The sequence below is a fragment of the Coturnix japonica genome, chromosome 11, assembly GCF_054131305.1.
Source record: "Coturnix japonica strain WE chromosome 11, WE-NBRP24, whole genome shotgun sequence".
NCBI classification, from domain to species: Eukaryota; Metazoa; Chordata; class Aves; order Galliformes; family Phasianidae; genus Coturnix; species Coturnix japonica.
Window position 1 is genome coordinate 4,839,953 of NC_140673.1, and position 22,382 is coordinate 4,862,334.

The 22,382-nt window shown below is 51.1% G+C and overlaps 2 protein-coding genes across 13 annotated transcripts in view; both read right to left on the reverse strand.

Moving 5' to 3' along the window:
- PBX1 (PBX homeobox 1) overlaps positions 1–8,191 on the reverse strand; it is a 101,695-nt gene extending 93,504 nt beyond the window's left edge. For 8 of the 12 annotated variants that reach the window (XM_015869740.3, XM_015869739.3, XM_015869741.3 and 5 more), the window contains exons 1-2: positions 7,683–8,191; positions 5,444–5,517 (exon numbers count right to left, since the gene is read on the reverse strand). In XM_015869740.3, coding sequence (XP_015725226.2) covers positions 5,444–5,517; positions 7,683–7,873 — 265 coding nt within the window. In that variant the 5' untranslated portion in view covers positions 7,874–8,191. Of the gene's footprint in view, positions 1–5,443; positions 5,518–6,070; positions 6,323–7,682 lie in introns of those variants that run through there. The other 4 variants (XM_085512018.1, XM_085512023.1, XM_085512021.1 and 1 more) reach the window with 4 other exon arrangements.
- LOC107317292 (uncharacterized) overlaps positions 7,814–22,382 on the reverse strand; it is a 47,332-nt gene continuing 32,763 nt past the window's right edge. Inside the window, exons 5-6 of the mRNA XM_085512027.1 lie at positions 9,310–22,282; positions 7,814–9,160 (exon numbers count right to left, since the gene is read on the reverse strand). Of these exons, the coding sequence (XP_085368153.1) occupies positions 8,055–9,155 (1,101 nt within the window). The 5' untranslated portion in view covers positions 9,156–9,160; positions 9,310–22,282 and the 3' untranslated portion in view covers positions 7,814–8,054. The remainder of the gene's footprint in view (positions 9,161–9,309; positions 22,283–22,382) is intronic.

Below are 22,382 nucleotides of genomic sequence, written 5' to 3' on the forward strand. Positions count from 1 at the left end.
CCAACAGCATGGGCTCCCTGCATCCCAAAGCACCCCAACTCCAAACACAGGAAGGGAAAAACACAGGAAAATGCTTAATGCAGCTTCTCAGAAGATGACAAAATCCTCTGCAGAGCTTCAACAACAGAGAGCACAGCAGCTCCTGGATTAAAGCAAGAGCTGGGAAATGAGGTGCTACACCAGTGACAAAGGAGGAATCCCGTATTTCTCTGTTCTCCCTGCCAAGATCCCCAGCTCTGATTCAGCAGAAGCACGAACAGCAGCAGAGCTTAGTGCATCTCACTGCAAACAAACCCATTTACATTTAAAACACCACCCTGCTCCCCTAAAGAATTGCTGCATGCAGTAATTTCCTTGTGACAAGGGTGGGGGGGGAGGAGTGAGAAAGAAAGAAAACCATGATGAAACTGTCTGAGTTTCTCTGCATTTTGTTTACAGCTGCTGCCCTCGAAGCTAGGGCCAGCACACAGAGCACGAGCCTGCTAACAGGAATAAATCCAACATTTGAGACCGTTTAAAAAAGCTCTGCTTGCAGACAGTCAACGCTCAGAGGGGGAAATCCCTTCGCTGCTCTCAAATAAGGGAACTCGAGCTGTTTTCCCTGGAGAAATTTAGGCCTGAAAGATCTTCTGAGTTTCTCGTTCGGAGCTACACAGCCCAATAACAGACCCTCCATCCCCAGACTGGATATAACCACAGCACTTGGAAGCCAAGAGCACTCACAGGGGGAGTGGACAGAAACCCATAGGATGCTGAAGACCCCTAACACATCCATTAGACGTGGTTTATGTGGGCATTTTTCCAGCATCTGCCCCTAAACCAAAGACAGGAAGATGTGTGGCACAGGGGGCTCAGCCCCTTGCCTGCAATGAGCTGGAGCAGGGTGCTCAGCAGCCAGCCCCAAAGGCCTCCCCACCCACTGCAACCAAGGAAGCTGATCTGACACCAGGCACCCCAAATACATCCCAATCTCAGAACAAAGCCCTGACATTTGGGCAATTCTCTCCCCAAAGAGCACGGAGCAATAAGGCCCAGCCATGGCCCCGCTGTGCTGCCTGAGGGGAGGGTTGAGGAGCCTGCTGGCAGCCCCCGCTTCCACCTCCTGCCCTGGTGAATTGCAGGAGGCCAATTTTGATTAAACTAATTAAGCCCGCTCCGTTCAAAGAGCTCCAGCCACATGCTACCAGGGGAGAGGGAGAAAATACAAAATTAAAAGGAAGAAAGAGCAATCTCGCTGCAAGCACGCTGCTGCGATGCTACCCATCCTCGACAGGCCCTGACGGACAACACCTTGTTTGAGGAGGAAAGCCCAAAGAAAGGAGTCCCACCCCACAGAGGCAGCCTGCTGCTGCCCTGTGAGTCACCGGGCTGCACTGGAGCATTCCCATTAAGGCGACTGGGTTCCATCCCCACAGCTAGGCCCCTCACAGCCATGCAGCTTAACCCCCTCAAGCCAACATCCCCCAGACATCATTTCCCTCCCATACCATCATCCCTATCTTTCAACCCTTCCAGAACATCCCTATCTTTCAGCCCTTGCACATTCCCTTCCCTTCAAGGCAGTGGGTTTCTGGAAGCAATTTACCCGGAGCTGCACAGAGGTTTCCCTGCACACGCAGGCCTTGCCCTCAGCAGGGCCAAAGGAAAGGGGGAAAAACATTCTGCTCTCCCTCCATAGGGACCCTCAGACCCACGGGAGCACCAGCCCCATGCACAGCACGCTGCCCCTCATGCAGTGCCTCCATTGGGAGGGCAGAAAGAGAAAGAAACCTCATAACGTAATTGCTAGATTAAAGAGAAACGGCAGGCAAGGATAATAAGAGAGGTGTCAGGAGTGAAATACAGTAACAGACATTATAAAAAAAAAAAAAAAAGGCTACAGTTCTGTGATGGGGGTGTTAATTGAACACAGAGCTGGAGAGAACAAAGGGGTGTTAAGGATGAAGAAGTAGGGGGGAAAAAAAAAAATCCTGCCTCCTCCAAAGATCTGATTTGAGTTAAGTTTGGTGAAGATAATGCGCGGGGAAAGGTAGCTGAGAGGCACCTTATATAGCTATTATGTTCTAAAATTAAAGAAACAAACCCATTATTCGACAACAATTGCACAGCTAATCAGTGCTGTCTATAAATATTCCACTTAGTAAATTCCATCCATTGGCTGTATGCACGCTTTTCTGCTCAACTCTAATCCCTGCGCCGCGAAAAGCCAAGCAGGGGCTCTGCGGGAAGAAGTCAAGGCCTTGACAGAAGCACCGTGCACCTTACGCCCTCACCTACCCAAAAGAGCAGGGAAAGTGAAACGATAGGAAAAGCTCTTAAGGAGAAGGAATGAGATTAAGCAGCCCCATATCCTGCTCTCGCCTCTGTCGGTCCCCAGCAGTGAGATGGGCGCTGGAGGCTCGCGGCCGAGAGACGCCGCTGCATTTTGACAGCAGATATTTTCCAGTTTGCCATCCAAGGACCCCACCACGTCTGCACGCCTTGTTTGCTCCTTCTGCTTAGCTATTCTGCTCATGCAGAGAACAGCTTAAAGAAAAGGGGGGAAAAAAAAACCACACGGGATTGTGGGGGGGAGAGGAGAGAGAGTCAGAGCCCATCCCTGCCTTCAAACTTTCTATAAATCCACAATGCAATTTCCAATTTCAACCCTATCGATGGAGCAATTGATTGTATTCCGGACAACAATGCCTCCCATTTCCATAATTATTATTCCAAAAAGCCAGCCAGCCATTTGAAGGCAGTCCTGCCCCTCCAGCTCATAACAAAGCAGCCAACTGCAAGTGAACGCACACCAAATGAGTGCCGGCGACTCCGAGATGCAAGCGGCGATTCTTCCCCTGCATGCTCCCCAACACTCTCAACTTTTACTACTTCTAAACAAACATCACCCAAAGGAGAGAGCCTGAGGATAAAACACAACTGATGGCTTCCAACTGCTCGGCTTTAGAAAAGAAACCAGAGAATGATTATAAGTGCTTTAATGTCATTGAAAGGGCTGAGCGCGGAAGGGAACTCTTCGGACGGTAAAGACAACCTATTTTTCTGCAAAACTTTATAGACACTTTGGGTTTGCTCAGGCAACGTTAGCGCTATGAAATATTATCCATAACGCTGCGAGAGACGGTGGTAAAGTCTCCGTGAGGCTCTGGAGTCACTTAAATCAGGCAGCGGGCAACTGAGCGAATGCTATCGCACACCACAGCACCGGGGGAAGCTGCACTGTCAAAAACCCCTCAGTGCCCACCAACGGCATCTCCTGCAGCAGCTCTCATGACATAGAAAGGGAACCCAAAGGGGAAGAGCAGAGGGAGAGGTCAGCTCAGCTTACACGGCACTGCCTGCACACACAGACCCTGCAACCAAGGGGAGAACGCGGGGCCCTCGGCCCCAGAAAAAGCAGGCAAACCTCCCGCCACTGCTGGGCCCGCAGAGCAATAATGAAAGAAAAATACCATCTGGCCGTTTGCTCACTGACAAAGTGTGACTTTTGGGGATGCAGATGGGGGAAAGGGGAGGAGGTTTCTTTAATTTGCAAAGCAAAATTCACCATATCCAAAGGGAGATAAACAGTGCTCCAAGAGGCACCTCCATTCAGCCTCTTCAGAGGCTGCCGTACAGCAAGCAGTGCATCCACCTAACCCACACACAACAGCAGCAAACAGTTTTAGAAAGGTAAGACGGCCCCAACCTGGACATCAGTCATCCCCAGCAGCACGGCTCTGCTCACCACCTCACCAGGTTTCACTCTGCTAAAGGCAATGAACGTGCCCAGTCCCCGTGCCTATCCCCACCCCATAACTTTATGAGTACCCTGGCATCAGTACCCGTCACCTTGCCAAACAGCGCAGCACCACACACATGCCAGCAAACATCTTCTTTGCTTAAAGCAAAATAAAAGGGGAAGAAGGAGAGGAACCCGACAGCTCCTGTTTCAGAGAGGGGGCACACAGCAAAAATCCTAAACAGCGGCCATAAAATGTATTTGCACACAGCCTCCACCACTTCACACACAGCACCAACTCCGCAGAGGTTCCCCTATGGAACCCATCGCGTGTTACTGTGCAAACTACACAACGAAGGGCTGCTCGGTGAGGGCTTGGAGCTGAATGCCATCGTAGTGCTTTGTCTGGGCTACAAGCTGCACAAACAACATTTAACAATAGGCCCCTTTAGTCATTTCATATATATTGCACAAGTCAAGTAATTGTATTTTCAATCAGCTGCTCGCGCTAGGAGGTTTCATATATATTTAAGGAAAAAAGAAAGTAAGACCCAGACTCAGGTTTCCGAAAGCTGTTCCCTTTTTATGTGTAACTATCAATGTATATCAACCCGGAGCGCAATCATATTTATTGTCACTTTCATTCATGTCATGCCCTTGCTTATATGGTTTAGATATGAATTATTGACTGTTACAGTCCTTGTTGTAAAAGGGGGGGGGCAGCAGGATACTTTGCCGCGTGCTGAAAGCAGGCAGCTGAGAGCCCGCTGAGCACCCCTCGGTTGGCCCTGAAAGGGGCCCAAGTCAGCCCTCCACACCACCTTCCTGCTCTGCCCTTTTTCCACCCCCCAACCCCTCCTCTGAATAAAGGAAAAAAAAGAACAACAAGGAAAAAAAATAAAGGGATTCCGGCAAATAAATAAATAAGTGGTGCATGTTGCTAAATGTCCTTCCCTGAGCATCTGTTGTTTAAGATCACCCTTGATTGATGACTGCTATTTTTTAATTGTTGCTTTTAAAATTTAAATGCCCCCCTGGGATGTGTTATAAGTGTGTTAGTACATGGTAGGAGGTCTGGAAAGTGGGAAACGGCAGAGCCAAGGCTCTCATGTCATTAGCTTCTTTAGAAGCCTGAGAACACCCCATGTCATAAAACAACAGTACCCTAAAGTAACTAACAATCTAATATATTGCTTTCACTGAAGGCAGCTGACAACTTGCTCTTACACCAGCCAGGATGGATGATTGGCAGACGTGAGCATTTTAACCCTTCCTTCAAAATTATTAAAAGGAAAAGTGAGAAACCTTTAGGTTTACCTTAGCACGCACAGCAGGAACGCTGCACTATTTCACCCCCCCCTCCACGCAATGCTCTGCAGCCAATTATTTTTCTTAAAGCAGTGCCATGCTTTAAGGAAGGGAAAAACATAAAAATACCAACAGAGCAAGAGAGAAACTGCACCGATTTCCCTCCTCTTCCCCCCCCAAAAAAGACAATACATAAGAAGAGGCTCCACAATAGGAACTAAACCAAGCTATTCTCCCCGGCAGACACAAACCACATCAGTCGAGTCCAGCGCCAGAAGCACTGCATACCAGTGAGCTGTTTCTCCCCACTTAAACACTCCCACACACACGGATCGGGGCGGGGGGGGGTCACAAACTTTGTGGAATAACACCTTCAAAGAGCAGAAAGCAAAACCAACGGCGTGGCTTCCCTACCTGTTTTTTCTTTGATTTCACACAAGACATTAAAAAGAGCCGGCTTCATCCTGTGGCAGTTTAAAGCGTGTTTCCTGAAGAGAAAAAGGGAAAAAAAAAAAGGGGGTGAGGTTAGGATGAGGTGCAGCCACAACTTCCCCAGACTCACAGCACCCTGTTGGTGTGCCCCAAGGGTGGGGGGATGCTTGGGGTAGAGCCCTGCTAGGACCTCAGGGGTGCAGCACCGGAGCGGCCAGCAGCCATCTCCCCAGTGGAAAGGGAAGAAATAAGGCCAATTTTGAATGGCTTTCAATGCAGCATTTGCTACTGAGCTGCTCTCGAGGCAAGCAGCTCCCTGAGCCAGGAAGCTCAGAAGCCAGGCTTGGTTTAACTCTCATTCACACACACGCAGCACCGCGGCGGGCTACCTCCGTCTCCCACCTCCAAACTAAAGCCAGCCATGTGTTTCATCCTCATCCTGCATAGCAGAGGGAAGAAAAGCCCCCCCCTCCTTCACCTCCCCCCAGTGCTGAAACATCCTCTGCTGAGAGCTGTCAACCCAGGCAATTTCAGCGCCCAACTTGGAGCACCGACACGCACAGCCACAGGCACGCGCGCAGATGGAGAAATAAATCCGGCTCTCCGCACCCGTGCCGCACTCCTTGTGTGCACCCAGCTTCGTTGCAGGTGGTAAGGTTGAATTCCTTTCAATTGGGGCAGGAAGTATTTACAAAACACAGCCTGGTGCTGCTGGGAAGCGGTCGCACTGCGCTCTATGCGCTCTATGCGCTCTATGCTCCCTTCTCCAGGTCAGCGTTGCGGGGCTGGCCGCCCTCCGCCTGTAGGTTTGGGGCAATGGAGAGCTTTTAAGGGTGGTTTTACAGGTTTCACAGCCCGCTGGATGCCTGCAAAGCAACAACACGGGATGGCTGTGGGTTCCTCCTGCAGCCCTATGAGGGCTCGGCCGAGGGCTGTGTGGTACGAAGGGCTGCTCTTAGCAGGCGCCGGTTACGGGATTTCTGTTTACCAACCGAAACAACACGCAAAGCCGATGTGAACATCTGGCAAACATTCACACCACTTCCCCCCCACCACCCACAACATGTTGGGAGAGATTTATGCGGCCGACGAAGCATCCCCAAAGGTGGATAAACCTCGCGGAGCCACGGTGTGCCCCTTAGCAGATGGGAGCAGGAACTGGGGTGCACAAATCACGTAGGGGCACCAGTGGGGCCCTGCTGCAAATCACACTGCGGGGAAGAGGCCAAGCCCCAAAGTTAAGGAGGAAAACAACAAGAAGTAAAAAAGCAGCAGAACACCCCTATGATAGCTGGATGGGTGCAGGAAATGCAAAGCCAAAGATCTCTGCTAAATAATGAGTGTTTGGCAGCAAAAAGTCTTATGAAGATGGTGCAGGAATTGCCCGGCGAGGCAAAACCTCACCACCTCTTAAGGCTGCTCGGGTCTGGGCAGCTGAGTTGGACCAGTGTGAAGAAGCACCCTGAATGCTCTTAATTCCCATAACTTCCAGGAGCAGAGAGCTCTCTCTGCCCTATAGATGGGAAGAAAGTGTGCTGCGTCCTCCTGCTCCCAGGAGCACCACCAGCAGTGGGGTGAGGGCTGCGCTCCCCATGCAAGCTATCCCGAAGTTGTGCTGTGCTTCCATGCCTTCTCCCAGCAGCAGGGGATGTTGTGGCACTGCACCCCTCGGCCTCACGCTGGGTGAACTCTGAGTGCACCCCAACAAGGCCGACCGACTCTTTAATTCCCATTATTTACCCCTCAAACCCTGCCTTTAAGTTGGATGGTGTTTTCTTCTCTCCCCAACTTTCGCTCGCACCCCATACCCTACAGCCTTTCCTTTCCCTCCTTCTTTAAGAATACTCTGGGGTTTATGGGGAGGGAAATAAGAATAGGGTAAGGAAATTAAAGGCAGAAAGGCAGGCGGTGCGCTCACCCTGCCAGCAGAGAAGCACGGCCTCGCCAAGCCGGCGCTGGGCCCCGCCGGGCAGCGGCACCGCGCTGCGGGAGCGAGCGGGCTGCGAGGAACTGCCCCAAAGTTACAAGAAAAGGAGGAAAAATTATTTCCTAACGCCCACCCCGATGGAAACGAGGATGGGAAGCAGCAGCCCGAGCCGAGGGGAGCGGGGAAGCCGCCCTCCCGCCGCACAACAAAGCCGCACAAAGGGCTGCGAGCCGGGCTGCTCTCCCCCCCGCCGCCTCCCCCCGGTAAAGTTCCCCGCGCCCGCCCTCCGCTCACCTGGCCTGCGCCTCGTCCAAACTCTGGTCCGTGATGGTCATGATCTGCTGTAAGATGTCTCCGATGTCCTGCTTCCTGCCTGCCTCCCCCTCCGCCCCGCCTGGTCCATCCTGCATGTGCTGGGACAGGCCCGGGTGGCCCGGCATCCCCACCCCGCTGTGCGTGTGCATCAGCCGCGGCTGCTCGTCCATCTCCGGCCGCCGGCTCCCGCTCCGCCGCCTCCCTGCTGGCTGCCGGCCGCGGCGGCTGGGCTGCCCGCCTGGCTCCGCGCTTTCTTTTCTTGCTCGCTTTCTTCTTCTTCTTTCCTTCCCCCCCCTCCTCCTCCCCGCAGCCTCTTCCTCCTCTTGGCTTTTTTATTCTTATTATTATTATTTATCCTTCACGCTGCCTTCCAGCTCGGCGGTGGAGAGGAAAAGGAGGAGGAGGAGGGAAAAAAAACGCGCACACACACACACAGAGACAGAGAGGGGGAAAAAAAAAAAAAAAAAAAAAAAGGAAAAAAAAAAAAAGAGAGAGAGAGAGAGAGAAAAGAAAGGGGAAAAAAAAATCCCTTTGGTTGCTGGAGGAGGAGGAGGAGGGATGGAAAGAGGGAGGGAGGGAGGAGGGAGGGGGGGGTTCCGGGGAAGGGAGGGGAAACGGCGGCGACTCCGAAAGCAGGGCAGCGGCGCGGCCCGGGAGGCGGCGGCGGGGGGCGGGCGGGGCGGGCAGGGCGGGCAGGGCCGGCGGGCAGCGGGCGCCGCGGGGCGGAGCGCAGCGCCGAGCGGAGCGGGGCGGCCCCAGCGATGGCAGCGCCGCGGGGCCGGAGCTCGGCGGGAGCGCGGCGGGGGTGGGCTCCAAACTTTCCCCCACCCTCCGCGCTCGGCTCCGCGCCCGGCAGCGGCGCCTTCCCCTCCGGCCGGGCCTGCACGCGGCGCTCCCCCCCCCACCCCTCACCCCGGCCCTCGCCTCCCGCTTTTGTTCGGCTCCGGACTCCTCAAAGTGGCACGGAGGAGCCCGAGGAGGAGGGACGGAGGCGGGGGGGGGGTTGGCGAGGAGGAGGGAGGAAGGGGCAGCGGCGGCTCTCCGCCCCCCCGGCCCCATTGGCGGCGGCGGAGGGAAGGCCGGCCCACACGGGCCGCACCGCCCTCCCGGCGGCCGCCCGTCAATCTCCGGGTTCAGAGGTGGGCCGGGGGCCGCGCCCCGCCCGCGCCTTAAAGCGGCCTCGGCCTGGGGCGGGTGGGAACGAGCAGCGCCGCGGTGCGGTACCGCAGGCCGGGATCCTTCCTTGGCCTCGGGCATCAACGGCCCCGGCTCGCAGCAGCTCGGCCCCGCCGTCACCCCCGGCTCTCCCCTGGTCCCCCCACTCCATGCCTCAAGCAGCTCCTTCCTTCTCACCTCAGCCATCCTCATCTCCTCGCTGTGCTTTATCTCCTCCACCGACCCACGAGGTCCCACCGGTGGGGCCTTCCCGTGCAGTGAATCCGTGCCCCCCATGCCTCCTGTTAAGGTTGGAAAAGATCTCTGAGATCATCAGGCCTGGTGCAGTGCCATACACCAGACCAGGGAGCCGTGGAGGTGGCTTCCATGGAGGTCTGGTGGTCTCAGCTGTTCTCACAGCACAAGGGAAGGCCCAGCCCCAGACCCTGACCTCAGCTGAGGTCGGGGATGGAGCCATCCAGCTTATGGGAAAGATAAAAATAATAACAACAAGGCAACTGTTTTGCTTCTGCCCTTCCTTTCTAATGAAACGCTTTCCAATATTTGAAGCAAAACACGGCTTTCCACTTGGAAATTTCCTCTCGAGCCGCTCGGCTGTTGTGAAGCGGTTGAAGGCAAAGCGAGATGTTTTGATGTTTGTCGCTGCAAAGCGTTTCACTCGACACGTCCTTTTTGTTTCTTGGCTTGCCAATGTTTTTCATCAGCTTTTCACCCACGATGTATCTATGTCTTTTGTTGTTGTTGTTGTTGAAAAGGCCAAAAACGAGGAGAAAATATTCAGTATCTCCATGGCTGCGCAGGAAATGGAACTTCATCCAAGGAAGAAAGAGCCAAGGGACTCCTCTCCAAAGGCCCAACCTTTCAGACACTTAGTCATCCCCCTCACTCGCACACCAAGTCTAGTCTAGTTCCAAAGGGGCTGCTCCAAGGCAGGCACCCGGCACGGAGCCTTGGAGGAGCAGTCAGGCATGGCCAGGACACTTTGCCATCTACCGGAGTCTGTAAAATCCTTCCTGTCAGAGATAACTAATCCTGGGGCCTTTGCAACACCTCTCCCGAAAAGCACATTTCATTCTTCTGTCTCCTTCCACTTCCAAGTGCATGAGATTGCAATAGGCATTACTGAAAATATTCCCCTTGGGAGCTGACACCGGGCTCCCTTAAAGCCCAAACACCATCACCCCTCCTTCCCCAGCACACCAGCAGGCGCTATTCTCTATTATCTCTACACCCACTAAATCTTTCTGAAATAAAGAATAAACATTTCCACCACACATAGTATAAGTGGATACGCCGAGCTGCATCGCTTCCTTTCCTCTGCGGTTATTGCAAAGTGGTTTTGTTGCGATGCTGAAGCAGATGGACAGGCTCCAAGCCTGCCGGCTCGTCTCCCTGCGAGTAGGTCTATGGCTGCCTTTGGTTTATCACAGATTCCTCAAGAAAATGTTTATGGGAGCCTCTTGTTTAAAATCTCGGCTCCGTCGTGACGTAATTCCTATTACTTATTAAATGAAAAAGCAAGCTGTTGTTAATGCATCGTTCCCACGGCAAAGAGAAGCCCTGGGAAATTGAGGCCAAGAGCGCTGTCCCCGTCAGCATCCCCAACACCCGCATCACGATGGGATGAAAACTCCTCTCCTGCCCCGTGGCTCCTTAAATATTGCTCTTTCAGTGAGGAAAGCCTGAGTTCCATGGGCTCTTTTGCTTTGGGGTCTGAAAACATAGACACCTCCATACTGACACCCTTCTCTATTCTTCAAGGCCACACCACAGCCCTGGTAGCACAGTGAGCTTTGGGTGGATGGTCTCTCTTGGGTTAAACGTGGCAGGGCTGAAATTCCGAGCGGGTTCTGAGAGAAGATTCTTAAATTTACTTGGAAGTGTTGTGTTGCTTTTTTTCCCCCCTCTTTGAACTGATTGTTTATTTGTCAGTTCAGTCATTATCCTTCTCCCTTACTCATCTGGCTTTTGATAAGACAGAAAATGTCAAAGGGAAAGGAAATAGGCTCAGAATAATTTCCCCTGGCGAAGGATCCCGGTCCCCAGAAGCTAAGGGACTTTTCTCATCCACTTTAGCAGAGACACGACTTCACTCACTATGCCAGGCTAAATCAGCGTTCAAGCTTTTTGCTTGGTTTACACATTAGACCTCAGCAAAGTGCTTGAGTTTTTGGAGTCATCTTGATCTACAGACCGCAAGACCTTTTCCAAAGGAGCTCAATATGGCTCTTCCCAGTTAAAGAATGGGATTTGCTGGTGTTCATCCGGGACCAGGAGAGTCAGAAGTGGATCCCCAGCCTCACTCGCATCCAGTCCTCCGCATCACACCAACTTCAACATCCTAATGGTGTGTTCTGTTAAAATACACCTATTTTTCATTGTCCATTACCATCTCCTCCTCACAATATTACTACAAACAACCTTTGCACGCTACAACCACTCATCAACCTCTGTCCTCATAAAACTGTGCCTGAACTCGCTGCTTGTTGCTTATTCAAATGCAAGTAACAAAACTCTTATCGTCAGAACTTCACCAAAAAGGAAAACTGCTTTTCCCAATAGCTGACATAAACATGTTAAGTGCTACCAAACATACTTACATGTTTGAAATAGATGGTATAATTACAATGAGTTATAGCCAATATTCAGTCTTTTCCCTGCTTGAAATGCTACCTTCTGATACAGCGCAACACATCCCTTAATTGTGATCACGTGCTTTTGCTTAGAGGCTGCTGCAATGCTCCCCCCCACCCCCAGCCACAAAAGTGCCTGTGACTGAAAAGCAAATGGCACTGTCTGAAACATATTCTCTGCCCTCCCAGAAATGAGCAGGTGACTTACCCTGCGGAATGGCCTTATTTCTGGGGCTCTGACATTGTAGCCAGCCATTGGCCAAGTTGTTTTGGATGCCATTCCAGATCTCCAACCTAAATGTCAGCGAGGAAATACGGTTTCCTAGGACTGAAAAATTTCAACGTGCGTTTTGAAAACAAGTCAGGTAAAAACTATCAGAGGAAATATCAGCAAAAGCACTTTGATTCCTCCAGTAAAAGCAGGCCTATTCCAGACTCGACAACAACGGCCTTTTTCCCTCTTTCAGCCAATACCGATGTCCCCCAAAGGATAGGAAATAGCCCTTAAATTCACTCTTATCGAGTGCACCTCACATTCTGCATGGTACTTTTTAAAAGAGAAAGCCACATTAGAGGGACAAGCACATGACTGTACTCCAAAGCTTCTCCATGAGACCTCACAAGCCAGGCCTTTAAACAAGAGCTCCTCTTCACCATGGGCACTATGGGCTCGTTTTCATAGCAAGCCTTTTTCCAGATACTTGGCAAAACAGGCACGGCCCTGGCCTTCATTTACAGATGGGAAAATGAAGGGGCAGGAAGGGCTTCACCTTTGTGAACAAGGCAAGAGCTGCTGCTCATCACTCCAAGGTAATCCCATAGGAATTGCCCCTCTTGTGCAAAGACGTCCAGCCAAGGGGACACTTGCTGCTCTCCAAGCTAGAGCCCACCTACCCAACACGCCTTGGGTTGGCCATCAGCACGGAGCAGTGAGCAGAGAGGTCACGGTGTGACACTTGGGTCTCTGTGGCTGTCAGTCATCAACAACTCTAATTTGCCATCTTGCTTCCCGATAAAATCATCCCCTTGGCTTTCCCATGGCTTCCTCCAGCGGTGTTTTTGACCCAGTGTTCCTGCAGGCTTTCCTATTATCAGCTGTCCCATTCTTTCTATGCAGCTGCCGAAATTGGACCTTAGCCTTTCATTTCATTTTCATTTGGCTTCTTCCCCAACTTCCCATATTTCAGCACTTTGCTTATTATCAGCCCGGTCCCTCCTGTACTTTACTCAACTCCATTCTACTAATTGTTTGGAGCACGGGCACAGCATTCCCTAAAACAGGGTCATTTCCCCTCTCACGCAGCCACTGCCAGAAATTCAGTGCACTCCCCTGTCTCCCAGAGCAGGAGCAAAACTTCCCTTGCAAAGGTGCCGGTGCCCTTGACTGAGCGGGTCTGAGACAGTGATCGATATAATCACTGATATATGGTCATGTCCCATATTGGTTCTTCACAGCCCATGGAACATGTCCCTTGGCAGGCCCTGAAGGTTGCAGGACAGATAGATAGGTTTCACGACCGGACATCCATTTTCACTGCTGCTTTTGCTTTCCCAGTAACCTTGCTGTATAGCACACCACTCTGGGAAGCGCCACGTTAGAAATAGCAAGCCAAACCAAAGATTTCCCTTTAATTCTCATGAATTCCTCCTTGTTCTTTGGATTCCTGTACAGTCAGCCAGACCAAAGATGCTCACACCACCCCTGCTGACGACCTTGTCTTCCCAGAACATGTCACTGCTGCTTCCCTGTAGCTCCCAGGTCATACAGAGGTGTCAAAGCTGCTTGCTTCTCACTTCTGAGGAAGGAGATTATAACCACAAATCACAGCAGCAGCTCTCCTGCCTCCAGAACCCAACCCAGGTTCACCAAGGACTTTCACTTTTCCTGGTCGACTGGGCAGAAAACCCACAAAGCTTAATTTCTTACCACGCTTTCCCAGGAGGAAAAAATCTCACCTAGAACTGCTGTCAAATCGCATATCGTATCTCCCCCCAGAAAGACTTAGGCAGGTTGAGCCTGGAAGAAAGAAAAACTCTTCAAGGCTGCTTGTTTGATAAAGGCACATCCGCAGTCCAGTGGCACCTTGTTAGTGTGGGACATTGGAAGGGGGCTGGCAGGGAGCTGGGGGAGTGCACTGCCCTCCCTAGGAACAGACACAGTTGTCCCAAAGGGAGGCCAGAAAGGACAAGCTGTGGTTACCTCTCAGAGAGAGCAAAGCCCGCAGAATAAAATGTGTTTGCATCTTTTGCAGTGTGCTCAAATCCACCAAGCACTGAAATGCAATGGGTATCCACCACATCTACTCTGTGGAGCTGGAATCAGACTCCAACCTTAGCTTTTACACTGTTCTTCTATCACCTCCCCTCACCACCACAATTAGCTCCAACCCCAAATGCTGGATTAACCAAATGCCATCAATTAAATTGCCTCAGAGGAAGCAAAATGCACATTTTTACAGCTCTGAGCTGCAGCACTGTTCTCATGCTTCATGATGAAAGGACTTCTTTAGGCTGCACAAACCACTGGCGCTAAAAGGCAAACACTATTATGGCCTGCTTTTTCCTTTGTAAACTAACGCAGATGAGAGAGAATTCATAATGCAGAATCAGAGGGGTCCCTTAAAACAAGAAATCAATGCATCCAGTCTCTCAGTCTCTCTAGGACTGGTTGGATCCTTCATAGGGGCGGAGGGCTGGTCTTGTTTCGATGCTGGAATTGCAGCAGATTTTTAAGCAGTGGAGCTGAAAGGGAGAATCTGCAGCAGGGTGCAGGAATCCGTTCCTGCTGGAGTAAAGACAGAAGCACACTCCTGACCCTCCCCTTTAGGCAAGTGTTTCTGGAGTCAGCGTTTCTCCCCACTGGCTCTAACACCTTTCCCCTGTCCGTGCAGCAGTGAGCAGCGTTCTGTTGCTCACACACATCACACACATCCCCATTCTGGCCTGTTTCAGGCTCGGCTTCCCAGGCTTTATCACAGGCAAAATGAAATCACCTGGATAGTGTCGCTTTAAAAGCCACGGAAGTGCAGAGAGCAGCACCAGCAGCAGTCAATAGCAATTTCCACTGCCGGGTCGATACCATCTGATGGCTGTGTAGCTGTAAAGATTGTTTCACACACATATCAGGAGGTGGGCAGGGGCAGGAAAAGTGGAATTGGTTTTAATGATTGCAGGATTCAAAGTATGCCTGGCTTTCTCTCCTTCCTCTTCTTTCACAAGAAACACATAGGCACGCACAGTCAGAAATCAAATCTCCAGCCTTGTCAGCTCCTATCACACTGGCTCCCCAGCTGGATTCCTTCCCAGTTTGCCAAGGAAGCTTCTCCCAACCCGAGAAGTGCAGTACATGCAGATGGAGCTGCAGCCCATGCCCACACTTCAGCAGCTCAGGCCATTGCTGCGTCAGACACTGAGCTGAGCAGAAACCTGAGCTCAGCTCCAAACCCATGGGGTCTCCGGGTGCAGGTAACTGGCACTGGTATTGCTCCCTGCACAAGATCAGGATGTTTTTCTAAGGGCTGGATAGGTAGGCAATGACAGGTACAGTATAGGGGGAAGGTACCCATTTTGCAGAGAAAGCACGTGAATGGCTCTCAGTCGCTCCTCCAAGATGCATTTCATTTCATCCTTTGTCTTCTAGTTCATTAACTTGCTGGCATTAAGCACAAAATTATCCCTCCTATGACAGAAGGAAAATCATTTCCAAAGCCTTGGAGCCCCCAGCCTCTCCTGACCCTCAGCACCCTGGTATCAGGGGATTCAGCTCTTTGGGCCAGCAGCCAAGGCTGTTGCTACTCAAAATCCAGCTTCACCAGTAGGTCTTTTTGTTTGTTTCTTTTTCCTGGAAAGAAATGCAAGGAGAGGGAAGAAGAAAGATGGAACACTTTGTTTCATTGTTTTTAAAGGTGTCTTGCTGTGCCAATTCAAAACACTCTTGGTTCATTTCACCTGTTAGTTGTCGCAGATGTGCCAGCACTGCAGTCCCCAACCCCTGTCCTCCAGACCAGTCCACAGCAGATCCTTTTCCACTCATTCCAAGCCCTTACTACCATTTCCCTCCCAAGTTTTTCTGTTTGCAGCTTTTCTGTCGCATGAAGCCTGTGCAGTCACCACTTCCAGCTCTGGGAACATCCTGGCCATGTAGTGGTGGCCACCATCTACCACCACCAGCAAACGTGGAGGTGACCAAAGCAGTGGAAGATGAGTAAAGCCTAAACCCTGCGGTTCCCAGAATGCATTAGCCCAGCAGAGGGAGATGTGCAAATGAAAGAGCCATAGGAATTTTGGATCCTGCAGGACCCCTACATATGTGCAAGCAGGGACCCCCTGATCCCCATGATGTCCCGAGTGGGCTGGGAGCTTCATTAACTAGTCACTAAGCCAGCACCCTCGCCCCTTTTACTCCCAATCAACCGAAACATCACAAAATTCCTTACTCAATGGCAAGAATCCCTCCGAATATGAGGATTTTTGTTTGCCTTTTGAGTGATGCTTTGATGCCTCTGCAAAATCAAGTCCTTGTGATGGTGCGAGTCCAGAGGCTGGGACTTTAAATAAAATCCCATGCGCTGGGAGATGCTCCAGGCAGTGGTAAGCGCAGCTCCTGCTTCGCCTGTGCTCAACCCTGCAAAAGGCTGAAAGGGCTCTGTCTGCTCAGCAGTCAGAGGAAATCTTCGTCGTGACTTGAGCCCAGATACCCACAGAGTGAAAATAGCTGAGACTGGCATGATCGTTAGGCTCGCAGGTAAAAGGCACAGTAAGCAGCACGACCCAAAATAAACAGCAGGAGCTGACAACACTGAGAGAGGGAACCTTGAATGGGAAATAAAAGACAGTTTTGAGCTGCGAGGGTAGTTAATCAGCAGGTCCGGTTACCAAGGGAAATGGTCAGAGGTCGCACACTGAGACTGGGTGTCTTTCAAGAAGAGATGCAGGTTCAGGACCAAGCCTTTGGCTTCAAGAGTATCCCTCCAAGGAGAACAGTGCTCTCCATCACAGCCACAATGTGATGCTCAGTGCATGGTGGGGGCTGCGGTGCTGCTGAGCCCACAGCTCCCTCTGGTTGCACCAGTGCTGGGTTTGGGACTGAGTGCGGCCCATTTGCACGCACCCAGACACGTTGGGGGCTGAGTCCTACAGCCACTGTGGCTAGCTATGCTACCAGATTCCCTGCATCGAGGCAGCAGAAAAATGCTCTCTTTCCTTCCTTTTATTCTTTGTGTCTGCTCCTTCCTCCCTCCTCCACATGAAACCAAGCCCAAAATACACACTGCAGCTTCTGTTTACCCTTTCAGGCAGTCTCAGTGATGCCCAAGATGCTGATTTGATCTGACCTCTCCCATCGCCACCTTACCACCAGCGCAGCTCCCACCCCTCCATAGGAGCAGAAGCAAAAACCCAAGAGCAGAGCAGAGCAAACAGCCTCGGCATCCCTGATGTTTTCAAACCCGACCACATCTGGGAGAAAAGCAAAATGGATTAGGGTTGGATTTGCAGCTTTTAATTGCAGACAGAGAGCAGAATGCCAGCAGTACATCACGGTGCTGTTCACGGATGGGATCTTCACACCCCAAAGGGCAGAGCAGTGCTCCTTCCCTTCCCTCTGCCCCAGTCAATATGGCCAATTTAAAGAGGTTTCAGAAGAAAGCAGGTGCCTACAGCTCACGCTGCTTCCCTGACCCTTGTAAATCCAGTCTCTTGAGTGAATGGCTTGTTTGGAGAGAGCCCTCCGTTTGTTTGTCTGGGCTCTAGTGATAATAGCTCTAATTTATCTCTGAGCTGGGCAGGCATGTCTAATGTGTTTGAGTATTTAGAAGCATTACGGAGGTTTCATTTGGTCAATAGTTTCTTGAAATCCTTTCCCACACACAGAGGAGCAATGCAAAAGAGCAGCAGCTCCTGAGGCCTGTGCACCGCTCAGCAGCCAATGAGCCTCTGAAATGGAGGCCCTGTGGTCCTCAGACTCACAGCCCCCAGCCTCAGAAATGAAGCCCAAGCAGCCAACCTGTGACAAGGACCATGACAAGGTGACCTGGAACATGCCACCGTGCCTCCTCCTGCTGAGACCTTTTGCAAAAGCAAAATAAAAGCAGCTTTCAAGCCTAGAATTTGAGGGATGCAAGCTCATTTCTTGGCTTTGCTTGAGGAAAGCCTCTGCTTGTGCAAAGCCTTGAGCACCTCACTCCACCTCCCAGCTCCTCAGCCCCGTGATGCCCTTGGCTACATTGCAGACCTTACCAGGCTCCTCTGGCACCAGCAAAAGTTTCCCATGGCTCTGCATTCTTTTGCGTGGGTTTAAATGGATTGAAATAGCCCTTGTTAAAAATAAGAGCCACCAAATTTAGCCTTCCTTCCCTCAGCCTCCCATTTCCTGGAGGATCTGCAACAGGCGGCCAGTTGGGAGGGTTTTCCCTGAGGGGTTTTGTCTGTTATTTATAAAGCTTTGATGAAAAACCCTCAAGATAACAACAACAGCAATAACAACAAAAAATGATACCGTGCTCCCTGCAACAACAAGGCACTACAAGGCACAAGGCCCACCTCCATTTGGGGTCAGTGCTGTCCTCCCCTCTGCCTTCCCAGCAGCTGCTCTCCAGATCCCTGCTGTCCCTGAGGGATGCAGCGCTGAGGGATATGGCTTCCCTTCATTCAGACCTTACTAGTTCAGCAGAAAATATCATGACACCCCACCTCTCAGGTGTTGCTACACTCTGGGCTCAACATCTAAGGTGTGAGCATCGTGCCATGATGGGAACAGCGCAGGGATTTCTCTCTCTGTACCTGCGAGTACATACTATGGCACACATGCGATGCATATTGAGATTAAAGATTATGGAGAACAAACATTCAATTTTGAAAGTCACCGTGTGGCAACAAGTTAATTATCTATCATATCATCGCCGAAACCCAAACATTTTGAAAGCTAGGAAATAACTAATTAAGATCGCCATGAATCTTCCTCTGTCTCAGGAGCCCATTTTCCTAAGAAATAAGGAGAAATACATATTTCATCACAATGCAACATCCTTAACTCTGACCTATAAGATATTAATGAGTAGTTCACACGGTTCCTTGATCTAAACACTTTCTTGCAAAGGTTACCATCAGGCAGCACAGGGTAATTATTCAGTTACACTCCTGGCAACCTGACTTGCAATAAGCATGTAGACAGATAGTTAGGAGGAAAAAATATGTGTAACACTGTGATCTTCTCGCCTAACATGAACTGTGCGACGTCCTTGGATCCATTTTGCTTTGCAGCAGGACAAAGCTTGCTGAGGAACATAATTAACTGCTACCAGCTGAAGCCTCACTCCCTCCTCCAGCATCAGCTATAGCTCTATGGCTGCTCCAAACTGGTCAAACTGGGCTGCTCCTTGTACCCAAGCAACTACCTGCTCATGGGCTTTCTTCTGACACTCATTTATCTGTCGTTTTGGCAAAGAAAATAAATTCATACTGATCCTGGATATTGAAATTCACAGGAAAAATGCACAAAAACTAGGGCAGAAGTAGGACGCTATTGACATGCACAACATGACTGAAGACTCGAACAGGGAGGAGATTTCAGATTTTCTCCTTTAATTAGACAGGCAGGTGGAACAACCCTTCGAGCAAGGCTTTGAGCCTTAAGAGGAAAAGGGTATTCACACTTAGCATCAGGATTGCAGAGGGAAAAAGATGAGTTGCAAGAGAAATCAGCAAAGGAAGGCACATCTGGAAATGAAGAGATATAGGAGATGATACCTGGCAGGACTCAGGCAAGAACCTGGGGGGCCTCAGAATAAAACTCTGGGACTGAGAGCTCTCTGCTGAGCTCTGTGTCACCTCCACCTTCTGAGCCAGGGCAGTGATGGGAGCAGAGCAGTGTTTGGGAGGGGATTCAAACATCAAAACGTGGTACCCTGCTCTGGGAGATTCTGACACTGATCAAGCAGCACCAATGTTGTGAAGGCTGCAAATGAATTTAAGCTGAGTGGGTGGGGGGAAAGGGAAAGCCCTTTTTGTGCTGGAATTAAAGCGTCTAGACAGAGTCTTCCTGGTGTAACTGGACCCCTGCATACTGATCATGATACACCTGATAAAACTTCCCCATGGAGACAGGGACTAAGAAACGCTTTGGCAGAAACTCCAACAAGAGCCATTTTCAAAGTCTTTCATCTCGAGAATTACTTATTCCACGTAATGAAGCCTGCATTACGGCCATTCATTACGTGGACCCTAAACATTGGAAAGCGAGTGGATTTTCTTTGGCATTCCGACAGGCATCGGCAGCAGGAGGAGGCTGGCCCTGAGCGTGAGGTCATATCTCCCTCTAGCTGCTGGTCCTGGGGACTCGGCAGCCTCTGGCCGCCCGACACCTGCACAGGTTGCCCTCTGGTTCCTGGGGACCCTCTTGCAGTATTGCAGACCCTGGAGTCACCTCTTGTGGCAATGGATTATGATAGAGCACTGCTCTTGGAAGGCAGATGCTCCTACAGGGAGGTGGGAGGCCAGAGGGGAATGACTCCTAGCAGGTGCAAACTGAAATCCAACCATCCTCATCAACAACATGGAAACTTTTTCTTAAGGTATTTTCTTCATGTGCATCTCTGTCTGCAAACACCCTGGAAGTGCAAACAGGGGCAAGAGACAAAGAACAGCAGGGAACAGTCAGTGTTTCAACACCAAGCAAGGGTCCAGCTAAAACACTCAAGGTTCAGGAACCTCTTTGTCCAAAAAGTGCTCTCCATGCACAGCAGAAACTTCCTCAGCCAGTCGCAGAACTCTTTGCTTCATCTCACTTTCCCACAGATCTGAAAAGCAAAGGATGTCAAGGCAATGCCTGCTAGTCTGCCCTTTTTCCTGAGCAAAACTGGCTCTCTGCAGGGCTGGTGGAGGTGTACAAGAGCCTTATCCTGGCTCCTGGAGGGCCCTTGATGTGTCCAGAGCCATGCGGAGGACTCCAGCCCCATAGCACGCCTGCAGAAGGACCTGGTATGCCTGAGCAGCCGTGTGCACGCACGTGCTGTCCACCTTGCAAAGTTTCCCCTGGATTTTTGTTACCATGTCATCTATTAATTACCTAATTACATCTTCTAATTATGGGATTCCTCCAGTATTTATACTCATTACATAAATGGCGGCAATTACACTAATTAGGTTAATGATACAGGATAACAGTCTACAAATTGCTTCAAAGGGACACTCTCGAGGCACACAGCCCATGGACACGCTCCTGCCCCACAGGGCACAGCCTCCCCATGGCCGCTGGGCCTCACCAAGCTGGACTCTACCAGGGAGATAAAGGGAGAGGAGGACAGAGGACCTGCTCTGCTTCCAAACGAGCCCCAAGTCCTTGCAACTCAGCTCCCAACCTCCAGCCCGGAGGCATTTCCAAAGGGCAGACTGGCAGAGAGGGAATCCAGCTCCCTCGAGTGCCCATGGAGCTCGGGAGGCATTTTGCAAAGCAAAGCGTGTCCTCGGGGCGAGCACAAGCCTATTTCTGAGCGCCCTACTTACCCAGATTTGCTGCAGGCCGAGCGGCGCGTGACGGCGCGCTTGCCCCCACATCTCACCCAAAAGCATCCTAAAACCCTGCCAAGCTCCATTACTCTCTGGAGTGGCCTCAACCACGGGGAGAAAAGTTTCAGCCCCTTCTGTGGAGGAGCACGGGAGCCCTTTGCAGCAGTTTGGAGCGTGATGAATGGCCCTTTGTCCTGCAGCCACTACAGAAAGAGAATGTAATTACCCAAACTGGAATTCGGCCAGGACACAATTTTACGCTGAATGAACTTCCCCCCTCCCCTCCTTCAAGTGTTTGCAAATCCCCCTTTAAAGATAAAATCCCAGAATAAAATCCAGCGCTTGCTTCGAAATTGGCCTGACTCCATTCCAAGCCGACGGAACAACTCCATTTTGCACCTTTAAAGCTGCGGAGCTCTCAGTGTGTTGTGCGAGAGATTTCATTATTGGCGAGGCTGAAGAACGCAGATTTCTGCTCACCGAACTGCTGTCTTAGCCCTAAACTATATCCCCCTGTCAGCTGCCCATAGACACGTGTAACCAGGTCCATTTTCTGAGAGATATACGGCGGCGTGCGGCTCCTCGCTCGCTCCAACAGGACACGGCCGCGCTCTGGAGGCGCGAGCTGACCGGTCTGCCTCTAACAGGCAGGGTCTATGGCTCCGGCGGGAGTCCTGCAGGAGCATATATCGATTGTAAATAATGTCTCAATATCCTATAGTAGGTCATAAATCAAGAAAGGGTTGAAATATCTCTTCTCCCAGGGACTTTATTTTTTTTCTTGTAAAGGAGTCTATTTCTTGTTTAGCAGTTTTCAGAGTTACTGCATCAACCTTTTAGCCCCGGTGCCAGGTTTGAACTGCAGCCACTGATCCCTGCTTGACCTTCACCAGGTCATGGGCACAGACATCCCATGGGGAACAGCCGCAGCTCCTGCCAGCCCCTGGTGGGGCCGTGGGGAAGATGCTGTGACCACTTGGCATGGTTTGGCAGTGAGACCTGGGTTTTGCTCTCAGCACTTCCACTTGTGGCTCATTAGGAAGATCAGGGGGTGATGAGCTCAGGGGGATGATCCGTGTACCTGAAGGTAGGTCCTTCCCTTCCTCCAGACCTTCCCTCTCTTTAGGAAGTGATATGCCATGGTGCCCGTGAGCAGAAGGAAGTGCTTGGAAAGGTGCAGCTCACATCTGGGATGCTCGCAGGCAGGAACAGCTGCTGGGGTCTGCTGTCTTGCAAAACACCAGCTTCTCCAATTGCAGCGTTATTCTGGAGAGAGGGGGAAAAAAGAATGTCATGGGTCATTTTTAGGGTTATTGAGTGGAGAGAACTGAATGACTGGTAGAAAGACAGGAAAAACTAGTTTGCA